The sequence below is a fragment of the Sparus aurata genome, chromosome 6 (genome assembly GCF_900880675.1).
Source record: "Sparus aurata chromosome 6, fSpaAur1.1, whole genome shotgun sequence".
Taxonomy (NCBI): domain Eukaryota; kingdom Metazoa; phylum Chordata; class Actinopteri; order Spariformes; family Sparidae; genus Sparus; species Sparus aurata.
The window spans coordinates 8,526,217-8,552,209 of record NC_044192.1 but is presented as its reverse complement, the minus strand read 5'-3'; the positions used below and the strand labels follow the sequence as shown (position 1 = coordinate 8,552,209).

At 41.5% G+C, this 25,993-nt stretch overlaps 3 protein-coding genes and 1 long non-coding RNA gene across 6 annotated transcripts in view; 2 read left to right on the top strand and 2 right to left on the bottom strand.

The window, feature by feature from the left end:
• Positions 1–326: 326 nt before the first annotated feature.
• Positions 327–8,053, bottom strand: gpr37l1a (G protein-coupled receptor 37 like 1a). The gene is made up of 2 exons (XM_030420618.1): positions 7,254–8,053; positions 327–2,265 (listed from the first exon to the last, which is right to left on the bottom strand). Exons 1-2 carry the CDS (start codon positions 7,875–7,877, stop codon positions 1,249–1,251), a joined length of 1,641 nt encoding a protein of 546 aa, XP_030276478.1. The 5' UTR covers positions 7,878–8,053; the 3' UTR covers positions 327–1,248.
• Positions 8,001–8,925, top strand: LOC115583604 (uncharacterized). The gene is made up of 2 exons (XR_003984400.1): positions 8,001–8,103; positions 8,747–8,925. It is a non-coding gene; the product is annotated as an uncharacterized LOC115583604 (long non-coding RNA).
• nol8 (nucleolar protein 8) lies at positions 8,712–17,280 on the bottom strand. Of its 2 annotated transcripts, none has more exons than XM_030420616.1 (18): positions 17,170–17,280; positions 16,209–16,356; positions 15,868–15,930; positions 15,555–15,633; positions 15,163–15,316; positions 14,581–14,879; positions 14,163–14,428; positions 12,542–13,935; positions 12,115–12,339; positions 11,889–12,014; positions 11,631–11,724; positions 11,375–11,513; positions 11,206–11,286; positions 10,376–10,677; positions 10,142–10,283; positions 9,724–9,788; positions 9,273–9,355; positions 8,712–9,116 (listed from the first exon to the last, which is right to left on the bottom strand). In XM_030420616.1, the coding sequence occupies exons 2-18, from the start codon at positions 16,327–16,329 to the stop codon at positions 9,057–9,059; spliced, it is 3,693 nt and encodes a 1,230-aa protein (XP_030276476.1). In that variant the 5' UTR covers positions 16,330–16,356; positions 17,170–17,280; the 3' UTR covers positions 8,712–9,056. The 2 variants fall into 2 exon arrangements, with proteins under 2 accessions (XP_030276476.1, XP_030276477.1); XM_030420617.1 differs by having other exon boundaries at positions 10,142–10,280.
• A 1,016-nt stretch (positions 17,281–18,296) lies between these two features.
• The window catches only part of cenpp (centromere protein P), an 85,219-nt gene continuing 77,522 nt past the window's right edge, over positions 18,297–25,993 (top strand). The window contains exons 1-5 of one of the 2 annotated variants that reach the window (XM_030420703.1): positions 18,297–18,446; positions 19,678–19,836; positions 19,967–20,121; positions 20,208–20,296; positions 21,877–21,965. In XM_030420703.1, the coding sequence (XP_030276563.1) occupies positions 18,421–18,446; positions 19,678–19,836; positions 19,967–20,121; positions 20,208–20,296; positions 21,877–21,965 (518 nt within the window). In that variant the 5' untranslated portion in view covers positions 18,297–18,420. Of the gene's footprint in view, positions 18,447–18,491; positions 18,741–19,677; positions 19,837–19,966; positions 20,122–20,207; positions 20,297–21,876; positions 21,966–25,993 lie in introns of those variants that run through there. The other variant, XM_030420704.1, reaches the window with a different exon arrangement.

Sequence of the window (25,993 nt, the reverse complement as noted above, 5' to 3'; positions counted from 1 at the left end):
TGAGCTCAGACCATCCTCCTCCCAAGTGTTGTGGTTATCTGTTCAATAGTTTTTGTGTAAACCTGCTGACAAACCAACCAACAAATGAACAAAGGTGGCGGAGAAAAAAAAGGTTTAGCATTTCCCTAAAACAGTTGATCCTTGTAGTTTTTAGCAAAAGTTACTCAAACAGTTGTTGGGGACTATTGTCAGCGGTGGTTTAACCTACATCAGGTGCTCGATTGAGTATTTCCAGCTGCAGTACGGTGTGCGTGGTATTGACTCAAACTCAACTTCAACGTGAGTGTTCATCATATTGAAGGAACATGTCATCCAGTGCAACAGTGTGGCTCATTCATGTGTTTTTTAATATTTCGTAGCGCTACGACACAAAGGAAGAAGATAAATCAGGTTCTGACACACACACACCCACACACACTCTCACAGTACTTGTTAGTAGCTGATGGTCTGTACATGAGATGTGTTGACATGTAGAAAAATATAGAATATCATCTGACTTAGAAATCCATTAGTTTTGACAGGAAATAAAAAATCAAAACCAAGTCATAAAAAAAAAAAAGTGTAAACATCTAAATTCATACTCAAAATGAAAAGTAGAGAAGAGTTTCATACGCTGAATGTTTTGTGAAAAGAATAACTCATTTCTATTCTGATGATTAGAATAAAGTGCTCTGAAAACACAGAGTTCACCAACAGCAGGTTAATAAAGTATAAACACACTGAGAGGCAAGAAAATCTAAACTTTACTCAACCTGAAGTAATAAACAAGGTAAAAAAAAAAAAAAGTCGAACTCCACACTGAATCGTTTCACGTGGCATATTTTGATTGATCTCCAATATCTCATCAGATCCTGTGTGAATCTGAACGAATGAGCAGTGACAGCAAAATCATGTTTGGAAAAAAAAAAAAAGTTCACAGCAGTCTGTCAGTCTGCCGACACAAGTCTCAACGCGTCTACATTTTCAGTTTAAAACTCAGATTATCCAGTGTTTCTGTCTAATACAGTACTCAGAGAAGATAGTGCTAACATCCTGATGAGCATTAGAAAATTATCAACTATAAAATGTGTCCAAAAAAAATAACAACAACAGTGTTTTAATCCATCACAGGCGGACAAATCTAAAAAAAGAAATTCTATACTGTTTATAATCATCTAACTCTAGTCAGTTTCTGCTGCTACAGTGGCTCCAACCGTCGGTTCACACACACTTTAAGGTCACATGAGACTAAAAATGCAGTTCTGGACCTCAACAGGGCGTCCCGAGAACTACTGAGGAGTCTTTCGCTCGGTCGTAGCAGACCGCCGGCTCTGTCGCCAACATGCTCTTCGTCTCCTCTTTGCTGGAGGGAGACAGTGAGGACGGTGTGGGTGACGTGGGCGAGGACAGGTTGGAGGTGGCGGTGGTGGAAGCGGATGAGGAGGAGGAGGAGTTGCCGTCGGGGAGGCACTCTTCACAGCAGCAGCAGCAGCAGTCCATGAAGGCCTGACCCAGCGAGCGGCACAGGAACAGCAGCAGCACCGGCGTCAACGAGCAACGCATGAACAGCAGGAACTGTCCAATCAGACCCAGAGCCGGCAGGACCAGCGCCGGGAGCGCCGCGGAGACGTGGGCCGAGATGTACGCCAGGGTGATGTTACAGATGCTCTCCGGCAGGTTGCACGTGACGTACAAGACGGTGAGCGCCATCACGGTGGAGCGCAGCCGATGCTCCCTCACGTGCTGCTTTTTCTTCGTGGAGGAGGAAGAGGAGGAGGAGGAGCACCTGATCATCTTTTCACCGCTGGGCTTCTGCGGCACGCGTTGAGATAACACCTGCCTCGTCACCAGGTCGCAGGCCAGAGTGAAGAGCAGAGGCAGGCAGATGTAGCACCCGAAGAACCACCACATGCGGGCCTCGTGGTAGGTCAGCACCAGGGCGTAGATGCTGTCTGGGAGCTCGGCAGACGGCTCGCGGACACAAATGTCCACTTTGAATTTGTCTGTCCGGCCCCTCAAGGCCGCCATCAGAGAGCCTCCTGGCTGGCTCTGCTGCAGGTCAGTGGGCAGCAGCGGCAGGCTGACGGTTTCCTGGAGGAGCTGCCACAGCAACAGCTCCGGGGCGGCCAGCACCATGGAGCCCACCCAGATGACCAACAGCTTGGACAGGATGGACTGGCAGGGCTCCACCTTCGGCGTCTGAAGGGGCGCGGGGCCGGTGGCTGCATGGAAACGATCAATACTCAGAGCGCAGAGGCTGAACGTGGCCACACCCAGAGAGGTCACCTGACAAAGGAATGACAGAGAGGCGTGGGAATGAAATCATTAGATCAGGTATAAGTAGTAAAAAGTAAAAAGGGCACCAGTATGCAGAAAGTCACGGTGCTTTCATGGTGAAACAGTTAGTCCAAACCCTTCTCTGGCATGTAGGCCGTCTGTGAGGCACTACATCGCATTTTCTCCAGGTCTCAGGAAACACTACAGGACACTTAAACATGTTTAATCTACCACAGAGGCATCCAAGAGGGCACTTCTGCACTGTCTTCTTTTTAAACACTGTGGAGGCCCAAATCCTTCAAGTCTGCAGCAAATGTTTAACTTAGTTCCAGCATAAAAATTGCCACTATATCCAAACTTTCTTAAGCTGACGACGTCCTGAGGTTCGTATTCATCTAAACTAAACCTCACTCTCATAAAGAAAGAGAAGTGTATTTTCTAAAAAAAGTTAAAATAATTGTTTTTAGAGAGTTGCAAAGTGAGATGAGACTCTGGTTCTGGAACTCCTTTTTAATCATCCCGTCAACATATAAACACAAGACTCTATTCAACGATCCAGTTTCACCAGTTTCAATTATTCCAACTTTGTTTCAGAGAAAAGCGCGGCAGCAGAAAGAGTTCAGTGTTGTTGATGGGCCGTCACTGCTATGGAGAAGAAGCCACTCAGATGTGGGAATCAAAGCTTAATCTTTGCAGTTGTAAACAAATCACAGCACCACTGTTAATGAATCCAGCCAGAATTGACACAGAATCCAAGAGTGAATCATAAAAACAGTAAATTCAGGTTTGGCCTCAGCTTCTCTGTCGCACACAACAAAATGTGAAACTCTGTGGTTGATTAGATTTTTATTTGTTTGTACTAAAAAACACCTTAGAACTTCTCACCTTCCATAGAGTTCATCTTCGAGTCTTAAAGTGCTCCAACTTTAAATTATTTATAATTTTCTGTAGTCATCAGTTAAAACGTATAACCCTTTTTATGAAGGCTGCCTTATTAAAAAGTGGAACAGGAAAAGTATATTTTTGGTTCCAGCTATGTAATGACATAAAACCATTCAAACAAAACCCAGTGACACTTTAGACAGAACAATAAAATTCCAACCATACAATACAGTTTTTTAATAACTCAATGACTGTTTGTAGTGTTGCAGAGCTGGTTCCAGGTTTAAAGGGACAATTCACCCCAAAATCAGAACTACTTTTTCCATGATGCTACTGTGTTAGCAGTTTCGTGTAGAAACTTTTTTCTTTCTGTCAAACAACAACTACTCAAGACAAGGTTTGTGAATTATCCTAAATAATCAGGTCTTGATTTCTGAGTTTTTCAAAGGTATTTTTTGTTTTAGTGCCATGTAGTTCCATTATACTGGAGAGCAGGCAGACATCTCTATTTGTTGATATCTCCAAAACTCTGCAACTCACACCAAAATAATCTAGATGGATAAATAGAACCACAACTCAAAGGAAGAATAAGTATTTTTGATTGTGGTGAGAACTTTCCCTTTAACCTGCATGTTGACCCTCCCACCGGATTCATTCATGCTGCCGATTCCAGTCAGACGTGACCTGTTAGCTCAACAGAGACAACAAAACAACACTCCATGCAGACTAAATCACACACAGGAAGGTGTTTTGTTTTTGTCTTACAGAACAGATTCAAGGCTTTCCTCTGCCTTTTCTGCCTGCAGCCTGTAGGTGAATCAGCCAAAGCTACATCCATAAGACGCCTGGTTATAAAGAACAGCTTCAGAATACAGAAACAGGGGGAATAAAAGGAGCCACAGGGGGAAAAGAGAGCCATTATGTCAGAGCAGCTCTCCGCCTGCAGACTGAAGACAGTTATTGCTGCCTCGTGCACATTAAATTCGGTGGTTTTGGCCCAAAACACAGACTATCATTACAGAGACTTGTCCTCCCTCTGTGGGTGCTTAATGACCTCAAACAGTTAAGACACAACTCAAGATAATTAACGGAGAGCTCTAATTAGCATGAAAATAGTTTAACTAACAGAGCACGGGGGCAGCTGGCAGCCTGACCCGCTTTCAGCTCCGCTCAATGCAACACTCGGAGTACAAACTGCTCAAAAACGTTAATTAATTAGCAAGAAATGCATCCATTAATTAGCATGAAAATAGGTGCGGCAGCGGAGAACAGAGGAGGCCGGCAGCCTGACCTTGTTAAAGACGGCCTCACACAAGCTGTTATTACAAATTAGTAAAACTCCACTTCAGTGATTTAGAGCTCTGTAGGCGTTCGGAGACACAGACAAGGACTCCACAGGCCGGCGGAGACTGTGTGGAAGCAGGAGACCGATGGAGCCAATGAAAACCCAACAGAGGGTAATCAAGAGGCTGAGAACTCCACATTATTACTCTGTGAGAGTCACTCAGCGCTAAACTGAGCTGCTCACTGGCTGAGCTCCGAAATAATAATAATATTATTATTTTTAAAAGTAAGGGGATAGAAGTCAATATTATACTGAGAGCTGCAACATTTAGTCAGTTATTACATTTGTCAATTGTCAGGGAAATAATTGCCAATTATTTTTAGAAATGATGACGTGTTGATGTCATTTTTCAAGCAAGAATACCAAGAAAATTGCAGTTTTTCAAGATTAAGGTTTCCTGTTTTTGACTATTTATTATTGTTTAGGTGAAAATTTGAGGCATTTTGACTGTTGCTCAGAACAATTCTGACATTTTATGGACCAAATGATTATTAATTAATCATAAAAATAAGAGAATTTATTATTTGATAATCAAAATAATCCCTGGTTTCAGATTTATCATTTTATGTAACTGTTTTACACATTTCTATAAGCCAAATCAATGATTGAAGGAAGTGATGTAATGCAACCACACAATTACTGTACTCAAGTAGAATTTGGAGGATATGGATACTTTTACTGGATTATATAGAAACAATATAAAGAGTTGTTTCATTTAACAACACGAATTTCCCCATTAGAGCTGAAAAGATTAGTTGATAGATTGATTGATTGGTTACTCTAATCACGATAATTAAGCAAAACCTGTGATAAAATTACAAGTTCCTGGTGTTCAATTGTGAGGAGTTCCTGCTTTTGACAGCTTTTCAAACCACTGGGAACTGAACATTTTTGGGGTTTTGGACTCACTAACACATCCTCTTCCATGATGACAGGAATTAAATTAAAGGGGGAAACACCAAATGCTCTTGAAGGATCACTGGGTCTCAAAATGAAGGGGTGGGGTGAAAACTCCCTCGACTTCTAAAGCATACAATACAATTTTTAAACTACTGCTGTTCCATCCTGAGCGGATATTTTGTTCTATTCTCCTGTTTTTTTGTTAGGGGGAGCAACAATATTATTTTCATAATTGGTACTTAGTTTAGATCTCTGCACTTTAAGTAAACATCCCAGTTCCTGATAACTATCCGACTGTGTTTCATTGTTTGCTTCTGTGATCTGGAGAAGAAGAGTGGCTTCATGTAGGGCCCCATCAGCCTCCCCCGACGGTTCATAACAGACCGCAGAAGAGGCCAAACAGACCATAACGGCACATTTGTTGAAAGTAACGACTGCACTGAGTCTGAAACTGAGCAGCAACAGGACACAAACAGGCCATTCATCACACGCCTGGACATCCCTCTATTAAACTGGAAACACTTACAATGAGTTTAACATGAGCGTGTAAAAACAGGGCTGACAGTGTGACGGCTGAAATTAATTATCGTCACATTAACTTGTTTGTTTGAACTGTTTGACTTGTTTGACATCTCGGCACTGAGGCTGGATGATATCTGTGTTTTGGATCAGATACAAAACACTTTGAGTCTTTTAATAGGGCAGCACTTTGGTTAGTTGGGTGGTTTGTTTAGTTTATACTGAGAGTTAACAAGTGATTAAATAAACAGTGATGATATGATAACCCAAAGATTTCCCTCTCTAGTTGATGGAGTTGAAAAAACTATCAGATCAATTTAAAACATCACTGGAATAAAAAATCACTAACCCGTGAAACCTCGGCAGCAGCTGTTGCTATGGTTACCTGTTGATCACCACAGGCACTGATTGAGAAAGGTGTTGATAGGGATTTATTTGAATGGAAAAAGAAAAAGAAATCTACTTTATATTTCATTATTATTTTATCTCCACTGAGGAGGTCATGTTTTCACCTGTTTCCACTTGTTCGTCGGTTGGTTTGTCGGCAGATTTAAACGAAAACTACTAAACAGATTTCCACAAAACAAACCTGGCTGGATGATGAGTCTCAGCCCAGAATAGACCCGATAACCTTTGGCATGGATCCAGATGAAGGGATGGATCCTGGAATTTTTAGGGCGTTTTTTTTTTTTTGGACACTTTCGTAAATTTCACGCGTATTCATAAATGAAAACAAAAGGGGACTGTTGGGTCTTGGCGGAGGTTTGCACTCTACTGAGTGTTATTCAAGTTTTACTTCATTAACTTTATTTATTCTATTTCAATATCGTATTAATAAATGGTACATTTTGAGTTAAATCGAGTTTAGCTAAGTTATTTCATTGTAAACAAACAATGAAATGCTTTATAAACCATTTAAACGATTGTTTATTGTAAAGATGCAACCAATGTTTTTGCAGAGTTAACAAATAGCACATGATGGCCATTATAAAGTTGCAACTGATGTTTATAAAACTTTACAACTGCTTAACAAATTGTTTATACAGCATTTAATTGTTTGTTAGCAGTGAATAAACATTTAACCCAAAAAACACAAGCATAGCATTTATTATTGATGGATATAACAAAGTGCTATACCTGTGTTTGTGTTATTTTGATGTGTTATTTCATATTTCTGTCTTATATTTTATTTCTATTCATTTATTTAAAGTTATTTTTATTTCAATGGTTGATTTTTGTGGCATTTTGAAAGCTTACAAACAATAATTTTACTTTTGTCACTTTTCAGCAACTCTTAAACTTCTGCATCACCTGTCCTAACTAGCTACCAGACCAACTAACTCCTCCTCACCTCCAGGTAGGGCACGAGCCGACAGGACAGGTCTCCCAGCAGCCTCTTCAAGGTGAGCTCGTGGAAGATGACCACGGGCAGACAGAAGAACAGCACGAGGAAGTCCCAGAGCGCGAGCCCGGCCAGGATGCAGTTCCACGTGCTCTTCAGGTAGAAGTTGTGCCACACGATGCACATGAGCGCGAGGTTCCCCACGATACCTGCTGCGAACAGCACGAGCGCGAGAAGCATGACCGCGTACGCCCAGTAGGAGCCGTCGGTGACCGGGAACAGCGGGTTCAGGAGCCCTGACCCGCGGCCGGACGACGCGTTACCCGGCGGGGCGGAGGTGGCCCGACCGGACCGCGGGGTGGTGAAGTACCCGCTCGGGTCGTCGAACCGCCTCGGATGCCCGATGTTGTTACTCGGTGTTCCCGGGTCTCTTTTCCCAAAACTCCTGTCTTTGGCTCCTCGTGGGACTCGTTTCAGGTCACTTTCAGGAGAAGTCCCGTCCAGGGAGAGAGACTCCTTTGTGTCCCCGGCATCCTGCACCTCAGACCCGGGCTGAGACTCCCGGGCTGTGTGGACGTGACGGAGCTCCGCGGTCCGCAGAAAGAGGAGCAGGAGGAACCAGAGCGGGCTCATTGTTCTGTTTTTTACCGTTTAACTGACTGGTCCGTGTTTTCTGTCTCCTCCACAGACATGAGCTGCGACTAACATCTGACTCCAGACACTGAAATGTCCACACAACAGTTTGTGTCCCGGTCCAGCCTCCTTCTGGTCCTGATGGAGAAGTTTGGAGTCTGCTGCACACTTCAGCTGCTGTTTTCCTCCGACACCACCAGGCTTCCATACAACACAGCTGCTTCCGGTTAGACACTTCAAAATAAGACTAAACGGAAGTAGATCATGTTTCAGGCAAATAACTAATTCAGTGTTGTGAAAAGTAGAGACAAAGAGTCATACTTTAGTAAAAGTAAAGATATTGTATTAATATAACACTTGGTAAAAGTTAGTCACCCATAAGATTAGTAACTGAATAAAAGTATCTGATATTAAACATACTGAAGTATTACAAGTCTAACAAATGGAGTATTATATCAGTCATGAAGGCAGGATTTGTTGTATTTAGACTACATTAGTTTTACTTTACACTGAGTAGTCAAGCTTCTTAATATTCAGATAAATCTTTCGCTTTATTTAAAATCATAAAGTGACACAAAAACTTTTATCATGGGGCAAAAACTTAAGTCCACACTGAGAGCAGGACACTTCAGATCACAACAGTCTGATGACATCTCGAACATCTCCAGCTCTGCCAGTGAAATCACAACTTTATTCTTATTAGTTTGACTCCAGAAGCTGATCTCAGTCTGTCGATTGACAGCTGTGGCACCAAATATGATCCAGAAATAGGTGATGTGAAGTACTGAAGATGCAAATTGACTAATCATAAACAGAAATGAATGAGCAGACTCATGAAGTTTATCTGTTTATTGATATCTTTACAACAGGTTTGGTCCCCTGAAGCTGTCATTGACGGTTGCTGCTAATTGTCCTGAAGTTCATTTGCAGCACTGTTTCTACGGCGACTAACGAGAAACCCCAAACCAGATGCTGTTTGAACAAGAAGCTCTGACCACAAAATATCTCTCAGCATTTACCAAAATAAAATATAAATATGATACTCTGATGATCTTGAACTTTTCTTCACAGTCCATGTCTTCCACCTGCTGACTGCTGAATTCAGTCTGAAGCACAAAATGGCACCAAGAGGGATCCGTCAGCTCCTGATTATGAAATCTAACTGAAATCCCATAATCCTCAGCTCTTCTGGGAGGACTTTAGCTTCCTCCTGGCGTCCTTGTGTTTCTTGCGGTACTCCTGTGGAAACAATTAAAGTAGAAATATCTTCACTGCAGCAAATCTTCCTCGTGTCAGTTACCTGTCACCTGCTAGATTTCTTACTAGTAGTGACCAGTGGTAGCTGGGAATTAGAGTGACAAAAGCTAAACATGGTGATATTGATGTGATGTGTACCTGTCTGAGCGCGCTTCTCCTCTCCTCCCACTGCTCCCTCTGCTCCTCCAGGTGAGAGGAGCGACAGAACAGACTCGGACCCTCTGATGGAGGAAAGAGAGGGTTCAGATCACACACACAAAAACACACTTTTTTTTTTTTTTTTTAAAGATTTTTTGGCATAGACACCTTTATTAAGCAGCAGACAGATGGGAAATATGGGAGAGAGAGGGGGATGTGACATGCAGCAAAGGACCTCCGGCCGGTATCGAACCGGGGTCGGCTGCGTTTATGGCATGCTCTCTAACCACTCGACCACCTGCGCCCAAAGACACACTTTTAAAGAAACAGAACAACGACTCAATTCAACTCAAAATTTGTTTAAGGAACCAAATCGCACAGTGACGTCCAGAGGTGAGGTCACGAAGGTGCAAGGAGGGAAATCATTACACCAAACACTTATTGATCCTACCCGTCAGTCTGCTGTCTTCAGGACGGAAGAAGAAGAACAGATCTGTCTTTGAAGGCGTCTCCTCTCTGTGAACAGAGACACAAACATTCAGATGAGATTTGACAACAGGTTTGTACAGTTCTGCTCTCTTACAGTGACATCACATGACAAGTTAGTTTTTAATTAAGGTTTTTTTAAACATACTGATTTATCTAACTGTCAGATAAAAAATAGAAATCTGAGGATGGCAACTTTGGCTTACACCCCCCAACCCCCCAAAAAATTCGATTATGTGAGAAAATGCTAAGCGGACTGATCAATAATGAAAATAGTTGTTAGTTGTAGAAATGCTTTGACTTCTGACGTGGTCAGACATCAACCTCATCTACTTTAAAACACACATGAAGCAGTTATAAGGATTTAATCTCAATTTTCTTACTCTGTGGTTTTAACCGTGATGCTGCTTTGCTCCTTGTCTTCCTCCTGCTCGTCCTCGTCCTCCTCTGAGCTGCTGTCTTGGAAACGTGGGTCTTGTTGCCATGACACCTTTGGCGTCTCGATGCTCTCTATCTTGTACTCTTCTGAAAAAAGAGGGAAATATAAATGTCAAAATGGTGAGAACATACTGCGTCTCCCCAGCAACAGTCTGAGAGAAATAAGTGAGATAACCCACCTGTCTCTTTACTCTCTGGTTCTGCGTCATCTCCAAAGAAGGAGAATTTAAATCCAGACGATGCGTCTTTCTCTGCGCCGGCATCAGCTGTGAGGAGAGATGACAGCGGGGTCGGCTCTTCTTCCTTCTCTTCTTCCTTCTGTTCCTCCTCTTGGTCCCAGTTCGTCTTCTCCTCTCCTGCAGCGTCTTGGTTTGTCTGACTGAACACGGCCTTCAGGTCGCCAGACACGTCGTAGTAAATCTCTTTAGAAACCTCTGGGAGCTTCTGAGCCTCTTCCCTCTTCTTCCTCCTGGCTGACTTGCTGTGAGGACAACAGATCACATGATACTTACAGGTAGAGCTGATATTATAGACATGATGAAGTTTGAGTATATTTTGATTGGATTACTACTTTTTTTTTTGGTTCCACGTACTCATTCTAAAACAATTTGTTGTCAGTGTCGTTTATAAGCGGTGTGCCACAGGGCTCTGTCCTGGGCCCCATACTGTTCTGTATACAGTGGCTTTCAAAGTATTCAGACCCTTTGATTTAATGTGCTACAGATTTAATTGAAAATTGATTAAATTTACATTTCTGGTAAATATTCCACGCAAAATTCTGCATAATTACAAAGAAAAATCTAATTATTATATCATGACCATTTCTAAAGATTTACACCTTTGAAAGGAACCAGTGGAGTCGAGTATTGAGAAGTCAGAAGTCAGTATTGAGAGAGTGATTCACACATGGGGGTTTTCATAGGAATCATTCACATGTCTCATTGGTCCAAGTCTGTCCACGGTCCTATCTGGTTAATAAGATCAGCGTTTATAGTTTCCACGTTCATACCTTTCCTTGGGTTCCTCACTTTTGGTCTCAAATGCAGCGTGTTCCTCTTTGCTGGGGTCGTAATGCAGCGCGGAGACGTCTCTGCAAACACACAAATAACATTTTAAGAATGTATTTCCTATTAAATATTAAATGTTCCAGACTCTGCTTCCACGTTTGTATGGCTGACCTGAAGGTCTTGGCCTTGCTGGCCGTCTTGCTGCTGCTGGTTTGTTGGCCGCTGCCGAGGACGCTCTGCAGGATGGACAGGTTCTTCTTCCTCTCCTCCTCCAGTGCGTCTTCTTCCTCCGTCACACTCGTCTTTTTCTCTGAATCACAAATGGTCGCTTTATTCACCAGGAAGAGATTCTAACAGGTTTAACAACAGCAACTTAGAAAGAACCAGCAGGATAAAAACACAGCACAACCCGATCTACAAGCCTCACCTGACTCCTCCTCTTCAGCCACGTCATCCTCCAGGAAGCGGGAGTCCATCCGGAAACGTTCGTCCGTCCCGAAGCGAGACTGCAGTGCCATCAGCTGGACAACAAACAAACAAACAACTGACATCAGCACTAAGCTCATCCATCAAGGTATCTTAACAATCCTGAACCCAGTTCTACCAAATGTATATACATTTATCTAATCACATAAAGACAACAGATGAGCGTACAGAACAACACTGTGTGAACTCCTTTTCTCACCTTCTGTCCTGCTCGACCTTCAAACTGAGGCCTGATGTCAAACCTGCTGCCATCCTTTTCTTCATCGCCATCCTCCTCATCGTCACTGCCGCTGAACAGCTGAGGAACGGATGACTTCGGGCCCACCTGAAGGAAGAAGAAAGAAAATAAACTGTTGATCACCATGATCAGTGAGGATCTTTCTGTTTACTCATGCTTAAATAGCTGATATAGTCGGTATTCTCACCTTTTCTTTTATTGTTTTCTTCTCATTGGCTGATGTTTCATGATCTGTGGAATCGTCCTCTGATTGGCTGTCCTGGAACAGTGTCTTCTTAGTTGTGACCTCTGAGGTTGCCTGCTTCTTCTCTTCATTCTCAACCTTATCGTCATCATCATCATCATCATCATCATCATCATCATCGTCCGAGCCAAAGACGATGTGTTTTCCTGCTCCTGGCTTCGGAGCGTCCTGATGATGATAAACATTCTGTGTTAAACCCCAAATCTCTGATTGGCTCGAACACATAACAGCTGACCAATCAGAGGTTTATGATGCATCATTTCAATGCAAATTTATTTATTATGCAAGTTGAAAAGTTTTGCTTTCATTCCTAAAATGTTGGGACTTTTCAAACACCCAGAGTTTTACTCTGAACACACTCTGCACTCACCAGTTTGGCGAGAGCTCCCTGAATGAGCTTCTTGTGTTCTTCAGCCTCTTTCTGTCTCTGCTGGACGGCAGCCAGCCTCCTCATGTTGGCCTTCCTCTGCAGCTCCTCTTCCTCTTTGGCTCCTAACAGCACCCGGGGAGGAGCCGGCTTTACCTCCTCCTCCTTTTCCTCCTCCTCCTCTTCCTCCTCCGTCTCCTCGCTGGATGAGGACTCCCTGTGAGGAGCAGGAGGAGGTGCTGCTTTCACAGCATCTTTGGCAGGAATTAGCTCTTCGTCCTCGTCCTCCTCTTCCTCAGAGGAGGAGCTGGAGGATGAAGGTTTATCCGTTGCTGCAACCTTAGCTGTAAGAGCAGTCGGTTTAACCTCCTCCTCCTCCTCCCTCTCCTCCTCATCACTACTCGAGGAGGAATCAGTCACAGCTTTCTCAGAATCGACTGCAGCTTTAGCTGGAACCACTTTTTTCACATCCTCCTCTTCTTCTTCCTCATCATCTTCTTCTTCTTCCTCCTCGCTGCTCTCTGAAGTCGTCTTCTCGGTTTCTGTGTGTTTCTGTTGGCTCACAGTTCTGCTGGTTTTGCTGTCCGTTGTTCTCTGGTCCAGCTGAGGAGCTTTAGAATCCAGCTTCTGTTTTTTGACCTTGCTTTCTTTGCCCTCCTCCTCTCCCTCCCCCTGTCTCCTCTGACACTCCTCTGTTTCTGATCCCTCGTTTAGCGCACTCGTCCCCTGGAAGGCAGGCAGCGGCGTTGACACGGCAGCTTTTCTTTTCTTCTTTTTCTTCTTCCGTTCGTCCCCGCTGCTGTCCTCCATGAGGGCGGCGAGGATCTCCTCTGGCATGATGCCTTTCTTTGGAGCAGACTTGAGGTCATCTTCTTGTTCAGAGGAGGTGCCGAGGCTGCTGGGAGCTGTAGTCTGTTGGGATTCTTCAGCTAGCCTCTTGAGATCAGCGAAGGAGATCTCCAGATGGGTGACGTTGGAAAACATGGCCTCATAATCAGAGTCTGAACTGCAATCAGCTGATTCCAACTCCTCATCTTCATCCTCCTCACTTTCATCCTCATCGTCGCTATCTGATTCTGAGGAGGGTGGTTTAACAACAGGAAGGACCTTCATCTTCTTTTTACTCGGTTTACCAGAATCCCCTCTCTGCTGGTTGGAGGAGAGTTTCCTGGAGGTGAGAACGTCTTCTTCGTCTGTTGAATCGTCCTCTTCCTCCTCAGCTTTACTTTTCTTCTTTATGTTTCTCTTCTTGTCGGTGTTGTTTTTTGGGAGCTGATCTGCAGTGGGCACAGTCAGTCTCTCCTGGGGTGGAGGAGGAGGAGGAGGTTTCCTGGCGGCGAGGAGTTCATCCGTGTCGGCAGAGTCGTAGTCGTTCTCTTCTTCGTCATCTGGGCTTCCTGGAATCCCCAAAAAAAACATGTTCAATTAAAATGCATCTTGATTTATTTATTTATTTGTCATTATTTGAATGTACTGACCCTTTAACTCAGTGCTATAAAATAAAACTTTCGTCAAACAGTAACAGCAGTGAATCCTCCGAAAAAATGGTATCATACAGCTCCAATTTCAGAGAGATGCTTAAGATCTTAACTGTTAATAATGAATTGGTGTTTGGCGTCGTTACCTTTCTGCCGCTGACGGGAGTTTCCAGACTTCACCAAGTAGTCGAGTCCGACCACTTCCAGCTTTTCCTCGTCCGCGTCCTGCTGCAGTGCAGCTTGAGAGGTGTTCTGAGCTTGCACCATTCTGCGGATCTCCTCCTCTGAGTCGACATCACTGTCGGTCACTGCCCACCTCCTCTGAGCCGGTCTGTGGTTGGCTGGTTGTTGGTGTCCGTTGGTGACCTGACGAGCCTCAGTGGGACCGACAGAGGTGACGGTCGGCTTAGAACTAAGAGGACAAGGAGGAGACGCAGTGAAGGGAGCAGAATAACACAGAGATCTCACAAATGTCAGATCAAGTTACCGTAGAACTCAATACAAAAGTCCATAAACTCTAAGTTGAAAGAAAACATTAGACAGTAGAAAACACCAAATCTTTACCTGGCTCTTCCCGCAGTATTTTTGGAGTTGACCACGTCCGTCCGACTCTTCTTGGGTCTCGATGGCTCAAACGGAGGGAACTCTCCACGCCTCTTCTTGCTGATGTCGTCATCCCCTCCCTGGAGCTCCCAGGTGAGCTGAGTGACGGGTGTGTGCTGGTCCTCGGTGCCTCGGTCCAGCTTGCGGATGTTGTGGCTGTATTTGGACGGGTCGTACTTCACGGTTCGAGCTCTGCTGCCTTTCTGACACCGGAGCTGCAGAACGGGGAGGACTCGTCCAAATTTACTGACCACCCAGTCCTGAAACCAGAGCACCCAGAGGACAAGTCAACAACTCCATCCTCACACACGATGATGTGTGACACATACAGATGAGTACTGTAAATATGGCTGAGGCCTTTATCTACATCAGTGTGAGAAAGATTACACAGCCTGCATTAGTGACCAGCCTTTATATGTTTGAGTTGGCCATGGCTGTCACTTCAGATGTGACTTTTTTGGTTTCTGAACACACACACACACACACAACCCTAACCCTAACCCTGATTAAAACAGGAAGCAGTAAATGATGAGATGATGTGACCTTGTGTCCTGGTATTTCAGTCCCCGGCACTGCAGCCTTCATGTTGAAGTTTTCCACGCCGGCTTTGCTCAGAGATTCCAGCATCTTCTGTCGCTTGTCCTCAGCTGCAGGCTGAAGTTGCTGCTCTGCCGCTTCCTGACGCTCCTCAGCCAGTCTGAGACACAAATACCACAAACTCAGCACCAACAATCCGTTCCTTAAGAATCACTGGAATCAATTTGAATGTGAGGTTTCCTGTAGCTGTACATGAAAAGCAATTTACTGATAAATGATTAAAGAAATCTCTAGATTAGATGATAATGAAAATAACAGTTCCTAGTTCCTCTAGTTCCATAGTCACATTTCCGTTGAGATTATACTCTCTGAAGACTTTCACAGTGAGGTGACTGTACCTGTGCAGGAAACTCTCCTTGGCTGTTTCGATCTGCAGAGTTCCTCCTTTCCATTTCGACTTGTTCAGCACCGTCATACCTGCAGAAACAACGCAAGCCATGTTGTCAGTTCTGTTTTGTTTGAACATACTGACATTCACTTGTGAAACCAGAGAAACTGATCAGTCGAGTGTTTTGTCTCCCTGAAGTGACACGGTTTCTTCTGTCTGAAGTAACACTTGGAGGCTGAGTGACACTAAATGATGAGTTCACACAGAAGGTTCTGACAGGATGACAACTCTCACAGGCTAAATGAACATTTCATTTCACTTACACTTCTTCAGGTCGCCCTCTGAAATGTTGATGTTAATGTAGCCGAAGGTTTTGTAAGGAACACCTGCAGGAGAAGAGCAAGAGTCAGAACACACACACACACACACACACAGGTCACTGAGGAGAATCCCTGAATTTACAAAAATTAAGCATAAAAGTGTGATTTATAACTGATGGAAACGCAACAATTGATACGATCAAAAGATGCCCAAAAAATGGTCACGATATGACGGTAAAAGCAATTCTGATTAGTATCAGCTTCAGTTGATTTCTATGAAAATCAACCTGTCATTTTTACCAACATGGATGTCAGAGTGTTACAGTGTTTCTTGGATTCCTCACCTTCGTCGTCCCTCCTGGTCCGGACCTCCACATCCTCCACCTCTCCGAACTTTCCGAATCGATCCTTCAGATCTTTCTGGGTGATCGAGTGGCTCAACCCGCCAACGTACAGCCGCCGCATCGCTCTGTATCCACTGTGACACTATCACTGTACAGACAACACGCACCAGGGTCAGCCATTCAACTGCCAATACATTCATCCACTTTGATTTCAAGGTTTCAAGGGGACTACTTGCTCCTTTACTCCAGAACAGTTTTTATATTACATTTGGAAATCACCATCCTCTTTGTTTAGTTTCTTTATATGTGCAAGTCTTTACATTGTTAAAACGGATACATTTTACATATTCATATTATATCTTTATCTATATTGATGATTACTGACTTTTGCTTTACTAACTTTTTCTTTTCTTTGTTTTATTATGTTCATCATGACAGTTATTTACCAAATAACAAAGGCAAATTCCCTAACCATACTTTTTAGGTTTTGGGGCTAAAAAGGGACGATTAAAGTCGAGTTGTTGATTTATAACTTGTGACAGCTTTAAGAATAATCACTAAAAGTTGGATGAGTCAGCTTGAAGAGATTTGCACTCTGTGTCTTCAGAAAAACTCCAGTAAAATACAAACTAAGGCTTCTTATACGACCATACAGAGAAATCAACGCCTCTCTCAGGAAATAATAACCTGAATGAAGACAGTATTCATTGAAGACCTATTAAACTACATTAGCTGCACCGGGTTGGATCCAATAAACGTGTTTGTATATAGTCACCATGATAAAGATTACCACGATCACAGCCAACATCTCCACTGAGTCTCTGGAGGAGATGAAGCGGCGCCACACAGTCTCAAGTAAAGCGATATTTCTCAAAGCATTCAGCTTAAACTGAGCTAAAGTGTCATCATAATCAAATAATACGTTTGTTTAATATCGATAGAAAAACCACGAAATGTTTACCTCACATGTATCCAACTGGAGTCACCGTTAATTCTGTCCGGGTCTGCAGTCCTGCCGACTTTTCCTTCCGCAGTTGTTTCCGCAGAAACGAAACGTTCCGCTGAGGTTAATTAGAGTCAACAATAGTTTTAGAAAAAACACAAATAAAGCCAGAAATGCATGTTGGTATGTACGCTGATGGAAATATTTGAATATGGTGGCTTAACAAGCAAGAAATATTCTTTATTAGCAGATTAATATATCTGTATTACACCGAGGTGAAGTCAGTTACACCGAGGTGAAGTACGTTTCATGTTGGAAGACACCCAGTCGCGCCTCCTCTTCAGTGTCACCAGGTGTCTGGAAGCAGGAGGACGGATAGCTGCCTCTCAGAAATTCGTACTCTGCTGGAGGCTCAGTTATTGACAATAGATCAATAAATTACGCTATTGATTGATTTACACATAAACAATGTTTCGTCATGCTGACTTGATGATTTTAGTGAAAATTATTATACAAAAATCCAAAATTTTCACTGATTTTATCACACTGTATCACAATATTTTCTTTAAGATATTGGCTTTTTTTTTCAATAGCTTCCAGTTCATATGACCCATTGCTTCCAAATCAATGCAGAAATGCCTTAATATACTGGTTGAATGAGACACACCTGTTTTCTTTATTGGAATTTGCTAAAAGGTGTTGCAGGTGAACAAAAAAGCTTATTCCACCGACCCTTTTAACATTAGTTATATTTTGTCTGCTGCCTTTAAATTATACAGAGCAATAAAATAAAATAACTGCAACTAATATTATACACATATTTAAATACAAATACGTGGAGCTATTGAAAACCAAAAAAGCCATTATTTTATAAAAGTATTTCTGCAAAATAAATACATAACACATTAAAAAACAAAATAAGTGTGCTACATATTATCGATTAAGTTCAGTTGAGTTTTTTTCGCTGTCCAATATCCAACCTGCAACTAACTTCACCGCACAACCAATCGCAGGTTTTGTTTTCATGTAGGTCTAGAGGGGGGTCTCACATTTCCCCGCTCGAACAGCTTTTTTTTCGAGCTTATAAGCAACGAAAAATCACTAATATGTACTTTTAGATCTAAGTCTCTTAAAATGTGCTGTAATTTGTCTCTACAGAAAGGCACACTGTCTGACATATTTTCGCAGAAACGGTTAGCGTCCCCTTCGATATGTGAAAAGTGGTACAGTCCAGAGCGCGCGAGGCTCTGAACTGTTTTGGTTTTCAGGATGAAGCGAGCAGGAGAATCAGTCAGGTGAGCAAACGAGTCTTATTTTATTAACCAAAAACACATGTCAACGAATTTAGTACTTTAAAGTCACGTTTATATGAGTTATACGACATTATAACGGAGACGAATACGAATACTATGTGAAGTTCATTTGCTTGTGTAAAGTTATTGCTAAAGTCGTCGGTCTTCATTTTAGCTAGCTAGATTTTACGAACGTTGGCGCTTTAACGGTAAATTAAACCGACTAAAGCCAAGTCAACCCCTGTGACAGCGTATAGCTCTTATGCTTTAAGTTATCAGAGACGTTTTGAGCGTTTGGTAAGTGTGTTTATACCTAAACACAATGTAAAAACAGCCTCTCACTTGTTAAGTCTGTTAACCATCTGATATCATAACCACATCTAACACAATGTGTAGGATTCAAATAGTTTGCAATGTATTTCAAGGCATGGAACCGAATCAAACAATAACTAAATATTTTGTTATTCAGGTGGAAAATGTGTTGTGGGGTTTAGTTCCTATTTAATGTTGCAAGGTCCCATATGTATGGTATCTGTATCACTTCATCAGTCTAGGCTAAAGCTGCGAGAATTAATCGATTAACGTCAGTTGACATTTATTATATTACCACCAACTATTTTGATAATCGATCAAGGTTTCTTTTGCTCTCAAAATCTGGTCAAAACTCTCTGATTCCAGCTTCCTACATGTGAATATCTGTGTTATTTTTACTCTTCTATGTCAGTGAACTAATATTTTTGGATTGTGGACCTTCTGACATTGTATGCATCAAACGACTAATCGATTAATTGTGAAAATCATCAACAGATTAATCAAGAACGAAAAGGATTATTAGTTGCAAGCATAATCATTATTTTCTCATCATTCTTCATTATGGTTTTTCAGTATTTCCTTTTTTTCAGCACTGCTCAAGTTTAAACAAACTTGTCTCACAAATGATTCTGACACCTGCTGCATATTGTATCTCATTTAAACCCCACTGTGATAGTTATTTCATCAGCCTACTTATGTAACAGGATTTTTATACTACGTCCTTCAATCAATCAATAGATCAAGATTTCTTTCTATAGTCACCCACTGAAACTTCCAAATATATATATATATATATATATATATATATATATATATATATATATATATATATATATATATATATATATATATATATATAAAATAAATTATAAATATGTTTTTATATATTTTGTTATTGAATTAGTGACTGTGTGTCTTTCAGGATGGAGGAGAAAATGAGCGAAGAGAACAATGAGGAGGTGATGCTGTTGGAAGCTCAGATTGAGCATCTCCAGGCTGAAGTAACAGCATTGCAGCACCAACAGCAGGACAACCACAAGGACATAACCTTCCACCTCAGAGGACAAATGCAGGATGCCATGTGAGTCAAATCTCTAATTTGACATTCATTGTTAAATCTCTACCACACCTTCTTTTACCTTCTTTAAATTTGCAATCTGAAAACCTCTACATCAAGACAGTAAATTAAGAGTATGTCACCTACTGCACAGGTCATATATGTGTGGACAGAGACAAGGAGGAGGGAAGGAGATGATGCTGTCGAGGTTGAAGGAGAAGGTAGAGGAGCTGGAGGAGGATCTGAAGCGGCAGACACAGATGAATGGCATCAGTCTGAACAGCTGCATCACAAAGACACTGCAAAGCAGTAAGAGCCCAACACTGTCTGAATTCACAGCCTTCTCTACGTTCTTGTGTTTTATTGATGAAATGATATGTGTGTACGTTTACTAGGTGGCAGTGAGCTGGTCCAGCAGCTCTGTGTATCAGGCCACTGCTCTAAACTGGTCTTTCAGGTGGAGTTTCAGCTGTCTAAATTCAAGGTAAGTCATTTCACATAATCTGTCACCATCAACTCATCCAGCTTCTCCTACAATTTCCTTGTCATTTTTCACAAGCTTGATCTGTGTCCATTTTGTAGTACCCATCCAATATCAACAAAGCAAACCATCTAATGTTTTTCCTGCTATTTGTAATATGTTATGTTTGATGGGCCAGTAGCAGATATTCTTGATCAATGTTAGTTTATCACAGATATCAGTATCAGCTTCAAGATGTGTAGGTGTTCAGATCCAGTTTGGTCATCAAACCACAACCTCAATAAAATGATGATATTTTCCAAACTGTACACAAAAATCAGCAGCTTTATATAAGAGCTCTGCTTCAAAGACTATTTTTGGATGTGGGAACAGGTAACAGACTGAAGGGCACACACCTTTATTGCCTGTTTTCCTCACAGATTAGGTGTTGGTGCTGGGTAGAGCCAGCAGAGGGTGACAGAGAGCCATGTTCAGTGGTTCACTGATGCGATGTCAAGTGCACAATTTTGATTTGAGTAGTTCTTCAGATACAGCTGCCAGACATTCATCAAACTTGACAATGAAGAAAGACCACTGATAGGTCTTAAGTGTCATCTAATCAGACATCAGACAAAACTGCCTCAGTGGAAGAAACTATGTCAGGTTGTGTTAGAAAATGTCTTGTCACTGGCCTCTACAACAATTCAAGTTTAAATGGAATCTCTTCAAAACAAAAGCACTCATTTAAAAGACTTATGTATGTTATTGTAAGGGAACTGTTTACATCTACATTTTTACATGTCCCCATTTACCAAAATAATCATTTTATGCACACCTTTACCCTGATGAATTTGAACATGTGTTTTTACAAAACCCTTTATTGTTGAATTGTGTCTTAACACAGGCAGTTGTAGATCATCTCTAAATAAAATGCTTTAATCAGGAATTATCTATTCAAATTTCAATTTCCAGATCATAGACCTTACCAGATATTTGGTACCAAATCTCAATACTTCTGGGAGATTTTGTGTTATCATGATCTGTAAAACTGCTCCATGTAGGTCAACAAGTTTTCTAGTTTTCATTTTGACCGAACAAAAGAACAGCTGGTTTCATTTAACCTCTCCTGTGTGGCTTATGAAGTGTCATTAAAATGATCGTTTATCTTCTAAAGCTCTGACTTGTTTTGATGGAGACGTTCATTATTTGGCCCTGTGATTTGGAAACAAGTCATTTTGTAAACACACACTCTCTCCTTACTCTTCATTAATACCTACTTTTTGTATTGCAAAGTAATGCAAGCTAGTACAACTTCCAGTAAGCATTGTAACCCAATGAAAAAACATTCTCAGATATGATTTATGGCTCTCCATACATGGAACACCTTTCTACTTAACGTGGAGATCGATGTTTAAAGGAATCCTGCTCACACTATTATCATTTTATTCTCAGATCATACAAATGAACTCAGTAACTCTGAAAACAGCCTGGTTTCCAGAAAGGAACAAGCTTCTTGTGATAACACATAAGCATTCATCACTGCACTGACGCACCTTTTTATTTTTTTTGTAGACTGTGTTATTGATGGTGTGTTTGTCCTGCAGGAGGATCAGAGATCTGAGAGGACGATCACTGATCTGAACGTCGTGATGGATGCCAGTGACCTGCACAACTTAAGCAGTTTCTTGTCTGGGTAAGAACAAACTTTGCAGACTGATGTTGAGCTGATCTGATCCCTAATGAGCCCTCTGTCTGTTTGTGGGCATGTGTCTGGAATTAACCTTTTCAAAACCTTCCCAGTCAGCCTCTCTGTAATGATTTTTTATAGGATTTTTCAGTACGTTTATGTACCCTATTGATGATTTATTACTTGTTATAATCTTCATTAATCCATCAAAGGAATAGTGTAAATTGCAATTTGGTCATCTCTGATCAAAAATCTAAATCAGTCGAATTAACTTGCATTCTCAATCTCAGTACACAGTAAAGGTTATGTTCACATTAGTCTCCAGTTCAATAAAATCTGTGTACACACCTGATGTGATGCCATGCATCCACCGAAGGTAATTGGTAAGTATTATGCGATTGATCACAAGGTGTAAAAGGTCTGCGACAGTGATATTGCACTTTGCAGACTAGGAGTGAAATATTTTACTCGACTGGTTGACAGCACATTGCTAGACTTCTGACTTCTCTGCTTGTAAAAATGTGTATCATAACCTACAAAGTATGGCCATAGTGGAAGAGTAGTGGAAAATCTCCAGCATACAGTCATATTTTTGTAAATTGTGTTTGTGAATAGTGTTACAGCAGTTATTTTTGTAAGACCCCTTTTCTGTTTAAACATGGCAAAGCACCCCATGCCCCAAGCCATGTACATACAGAAATGGTTTTTCAAGTCTAGTGTGGAAGATCCTGCCTCCAGACTGCAAAAGTCCTGACCCTCAACCCCATCCAACACCTTTGTGGTGATCTGAAACACCAGCTGTTAGCCAGCCCCATCAACAGCAGTGCTGGACCACGCTGCAAATCCAAAATCTGAAAGGACAGCCTTCAAACAGAAGAGTGGAGGCAGTTAAAGCGGCACATTGATAAAAAAAAGAAAAAAAAAAGAATGTTGTTTATATTGCTAATGTTTTGTCCCTGTGGTGTATTTTAGCACATCAGTTGCCAAAGGAATAGCCTGTTAAAATAAACTTATAAACAGAAGTGCATCACATGTAAATCCACCAGCAGACTGAAGATGACTTTAGAAAACCTAAGTGGTGTGTTTGGACTTAAACTGAGCGGCTGGTCAGTTCCTCATTTATTTACACTATCTGCCTGCTCAGGCCAACTCTACGTCTTTAATACTGGATATTATTTTTGTCAGGAGAAAGCGGCCCGTTTAACTTAACTGAAATGTGTTTATTAAAGTGGAAGAAGATATCAAAACTACAAACGTCTGTCGTCCAGCTGAATGTCCTCACTCACGCATTCACTTCATTCTCACACCCCCCCGGCTCTTTACTCGCGAACAACAAGCGTTCCTCACAGCTGACATTTAGACTTGTCAAACACACGTGTAACTCATTATAGTCATAATGGCATGCATTCCATTTAGGTGTGCTGGCTTACTGGCACATGTACCTACCTGTAAATGGAGCTCAGCCATCACTAAAATTATTTGCACCTGTTTTTTTTTCCTGCTGTGACTGTTCAAATTATCTGGGCTTAATATGGTCTATTGAGGTTTACTCCATCATGTCTGGAGCTTTGGTCACTATTTTATTACACATGTTCATTGTGATCAAAGGCCGTCGGTTACAATTGACATTTAAGCATAGAATCTTGTTGGCCTTTAATCAGATATTTTAAATAGGTGTGGAATAGTTTTTAACCTTCACTTAATCCTATATCAACTGCAGAGCATAAAAAAATGTTTTTCTTTCACTGTGGTCTGATAAAGCCACAGATCTTTTAGATTTATTTATATGTGTAGCAAAGACGATGCTGATGACTGATGAAAAATAGCTGTAAACGTGGCAGATTCATTCAAAAGGTAGTGTTTTAGTTTTACTGTAGTCTTCACTTGTGTCAGCTCTTGTTAAAAAACCAATAATAACAAACAGCAACAATGGACACTTTATATGCAACAAAGCAGTTTTCCTTGAATCTGCGGTCCACTCCAGTCTTCACCTGAGCATCAGGAGCATCTGCTTTAGCAATAACCCAAGTGAAGCTCTTTCAATTGTGTTTGTGTAACCTTAATGTCTTGTAGGTGTGATAACTCCGGTTCATTTGATGTCCTGATAACCACAGTCTGCCAGAAAGCATCTGTTCTGCCAGTGGATCAGCACCACAAAGCAGAAGTTTGATTTGCTCTATATCTGAGGCCAAACCACATCTGGATTGTATGGTCCAGTCTGCAGAATCTGGCAAACAACAGATGGAAAAATACTGCAGATAATGATTCTGACACACTGCTGCCTTCTTTGAGTCTCTGTGTGTGTGTGAGGGAGGGGGGAGGGGGGAGGGAGTCATGGTTTTATAGTCCAAATCAGACTGATAATCTTTGTTAAATCAAGTTGGACTGAACTGTTACAGATAATCACTCACAGCGTGATTTTTATTGGTTATTTCTATTCAGTAGACACATGTCATTTCCACAGCTGCCCTCTGTCTCTCTGAACTTTGCTCATACTCCAAGTTACACTGTAGTTACACAGGCTGCTCTGGCATGAGATTGATTGCCTGGTTAACCTGTATATAACAAATGTACAACCTCGATTCCCAAAAATTTGTGACGCTGTGTAAAACGTAAATAAAAACAGAATGCAGTCATTTGCAAGCAAACTCTGTTTACCGTCAATGGATTTACGAAGTCGTCCTGAGCCCTCATAGTTATATCCTTATCCCCTTTCATACCCAATCATGATACTCTTACTATCTGTTAGCAGTGAACCTGTTCACCTGTTAGCAGTGAACATGTTTACCTTTTAGTCTTTTGTTGGTCCTTTCCAAACGTGTTTAAAACATGTAGCTGGCATCTAGTTCAGAATAGGTTAGGGTTACGGGACACATATGTTTGCAAAAATCAATGATGTTGATGAGGTCAAACATTTACTATAGTGTATCATGATGGTTTCATTTGAGCATATACCAAAAAAGATTAGATGATTATCACATTTTGTTTTATTTACAGAATCCCAGCTTTTTAGAATCAGGGTCCTGTTGGCTTCAGTTGATGACTTTGATATTCTTGAGTTTTCTGATAAACAGAAACAAAAGCTAAATAATGAAAAAAAAGAACAACTAAATCGTGAATTTGGCTGTGTTAACATACAGTTTAGTTGATGACGTGGAGTAGAAGGGTATTAGAAAAGCTAGGTAGATATACATCGTAAATTGTAAAGGGCCACAGGTCCCATTAAGTTTAGAAGCAGCTGCACATGTTTAGCTTTTTGCAACTGGTTATTAGCAGAACATTTCAGAACCTTTGTAGCAAGTGAAAATAGTGTTGATGCAGTGCATTCTGGGAAGACTGAATTATGTCAAACCTTTGCGATTAAAACACAGTGCTGCTTTTGTAGTGTAGGCATCTGAGCCAACTGCTCCATGTCCATCTTTTTGACTCCCAGTCTGCAGAAACACTGTTCCAGGATGTCTAAAGTACGTCTTGTGTTTCCTGGTTGAAGCCAGGCTGATAGTTTGAAGCCAAACTGTGAGATCAGGGCAGCAGCAGGAGATATCAGTCCACTCTGAAGTTAAAGGGAGGGTTGAAAAAGTTGTTTCTGTACAAGACATGGGAACAGTTACAGTAAAAATGCATATATTTTGGACATGTAAAGATGACAATGCAACAGTGAACCTGTGATTTCTTTTTGAGTGTTGGCCCTAAACATTGAAGTCAGTTTAAGGACAAATGAAAGGGTTATTCAAGTCCAAGAATTAATCTCCACGGGAACATGAATGCCATCAGTAAATATTGAAGCATTATTAGCCTATTAGATTTTGTCATTTGTTATGTATCTGTGTTAAAGTGTCCAACTTGATTCCAAAGTGATGCAGATCCAAATCCCTAAATTACTGCTCATGTTTCAGATTTTACAGTGGTGTTTTGCTCATTATCAGCTGTGTCCCCTGATGGGAAAAGAACTTTGCAAATCCAAGCAGTGTTAGGAGGAATAGTGATGTCTTCAAGTGCTCGAGCCAGAGAAACGGCCCAAAAAAATGATGATT

Excerpts from the sequence above, each read along its gene's own strand:
- nol8 (XM_030420616.1), bottom strand. The coding sequence starts at position 16,329 with ATGCGGCGGCTGTACGTTGGCGGGTTGAGCCACTCGATCACCCAGAAA. Across the intron at positions 11,725-11,888 it reads AAGGTCGAGCAGGACAGAAG|CTGATGGCACTGCAGTCTCG; the intron begins GTGAGAAAAGGA and ends TTTGTTGTCCAG. Across the intron at positions 9,356-9,723 it reads TGAAGACAGCAGACTGACGG|AGGGTCCGAGTCTGTTCTGT; the intron begins GTAGGATCAATA and ends TTCCTCCATCAG.
- gpr37l1a (XM_030420618.1), bottom strand. The coding sequence starts at position 7,877 with ATGAGCCCGCTCTGGTTCCTCCTGCTCCTCTTTCTGCGGACCGCGGAG. Across the intron at positions 2,266-7,253 it reads GGCTCGTGCCCTACCTGGAG|GTGACCTCTCTGGGTGTGGC; the intron begins GTGAGGAGGAGT and ends TTCCTTTGTCAG.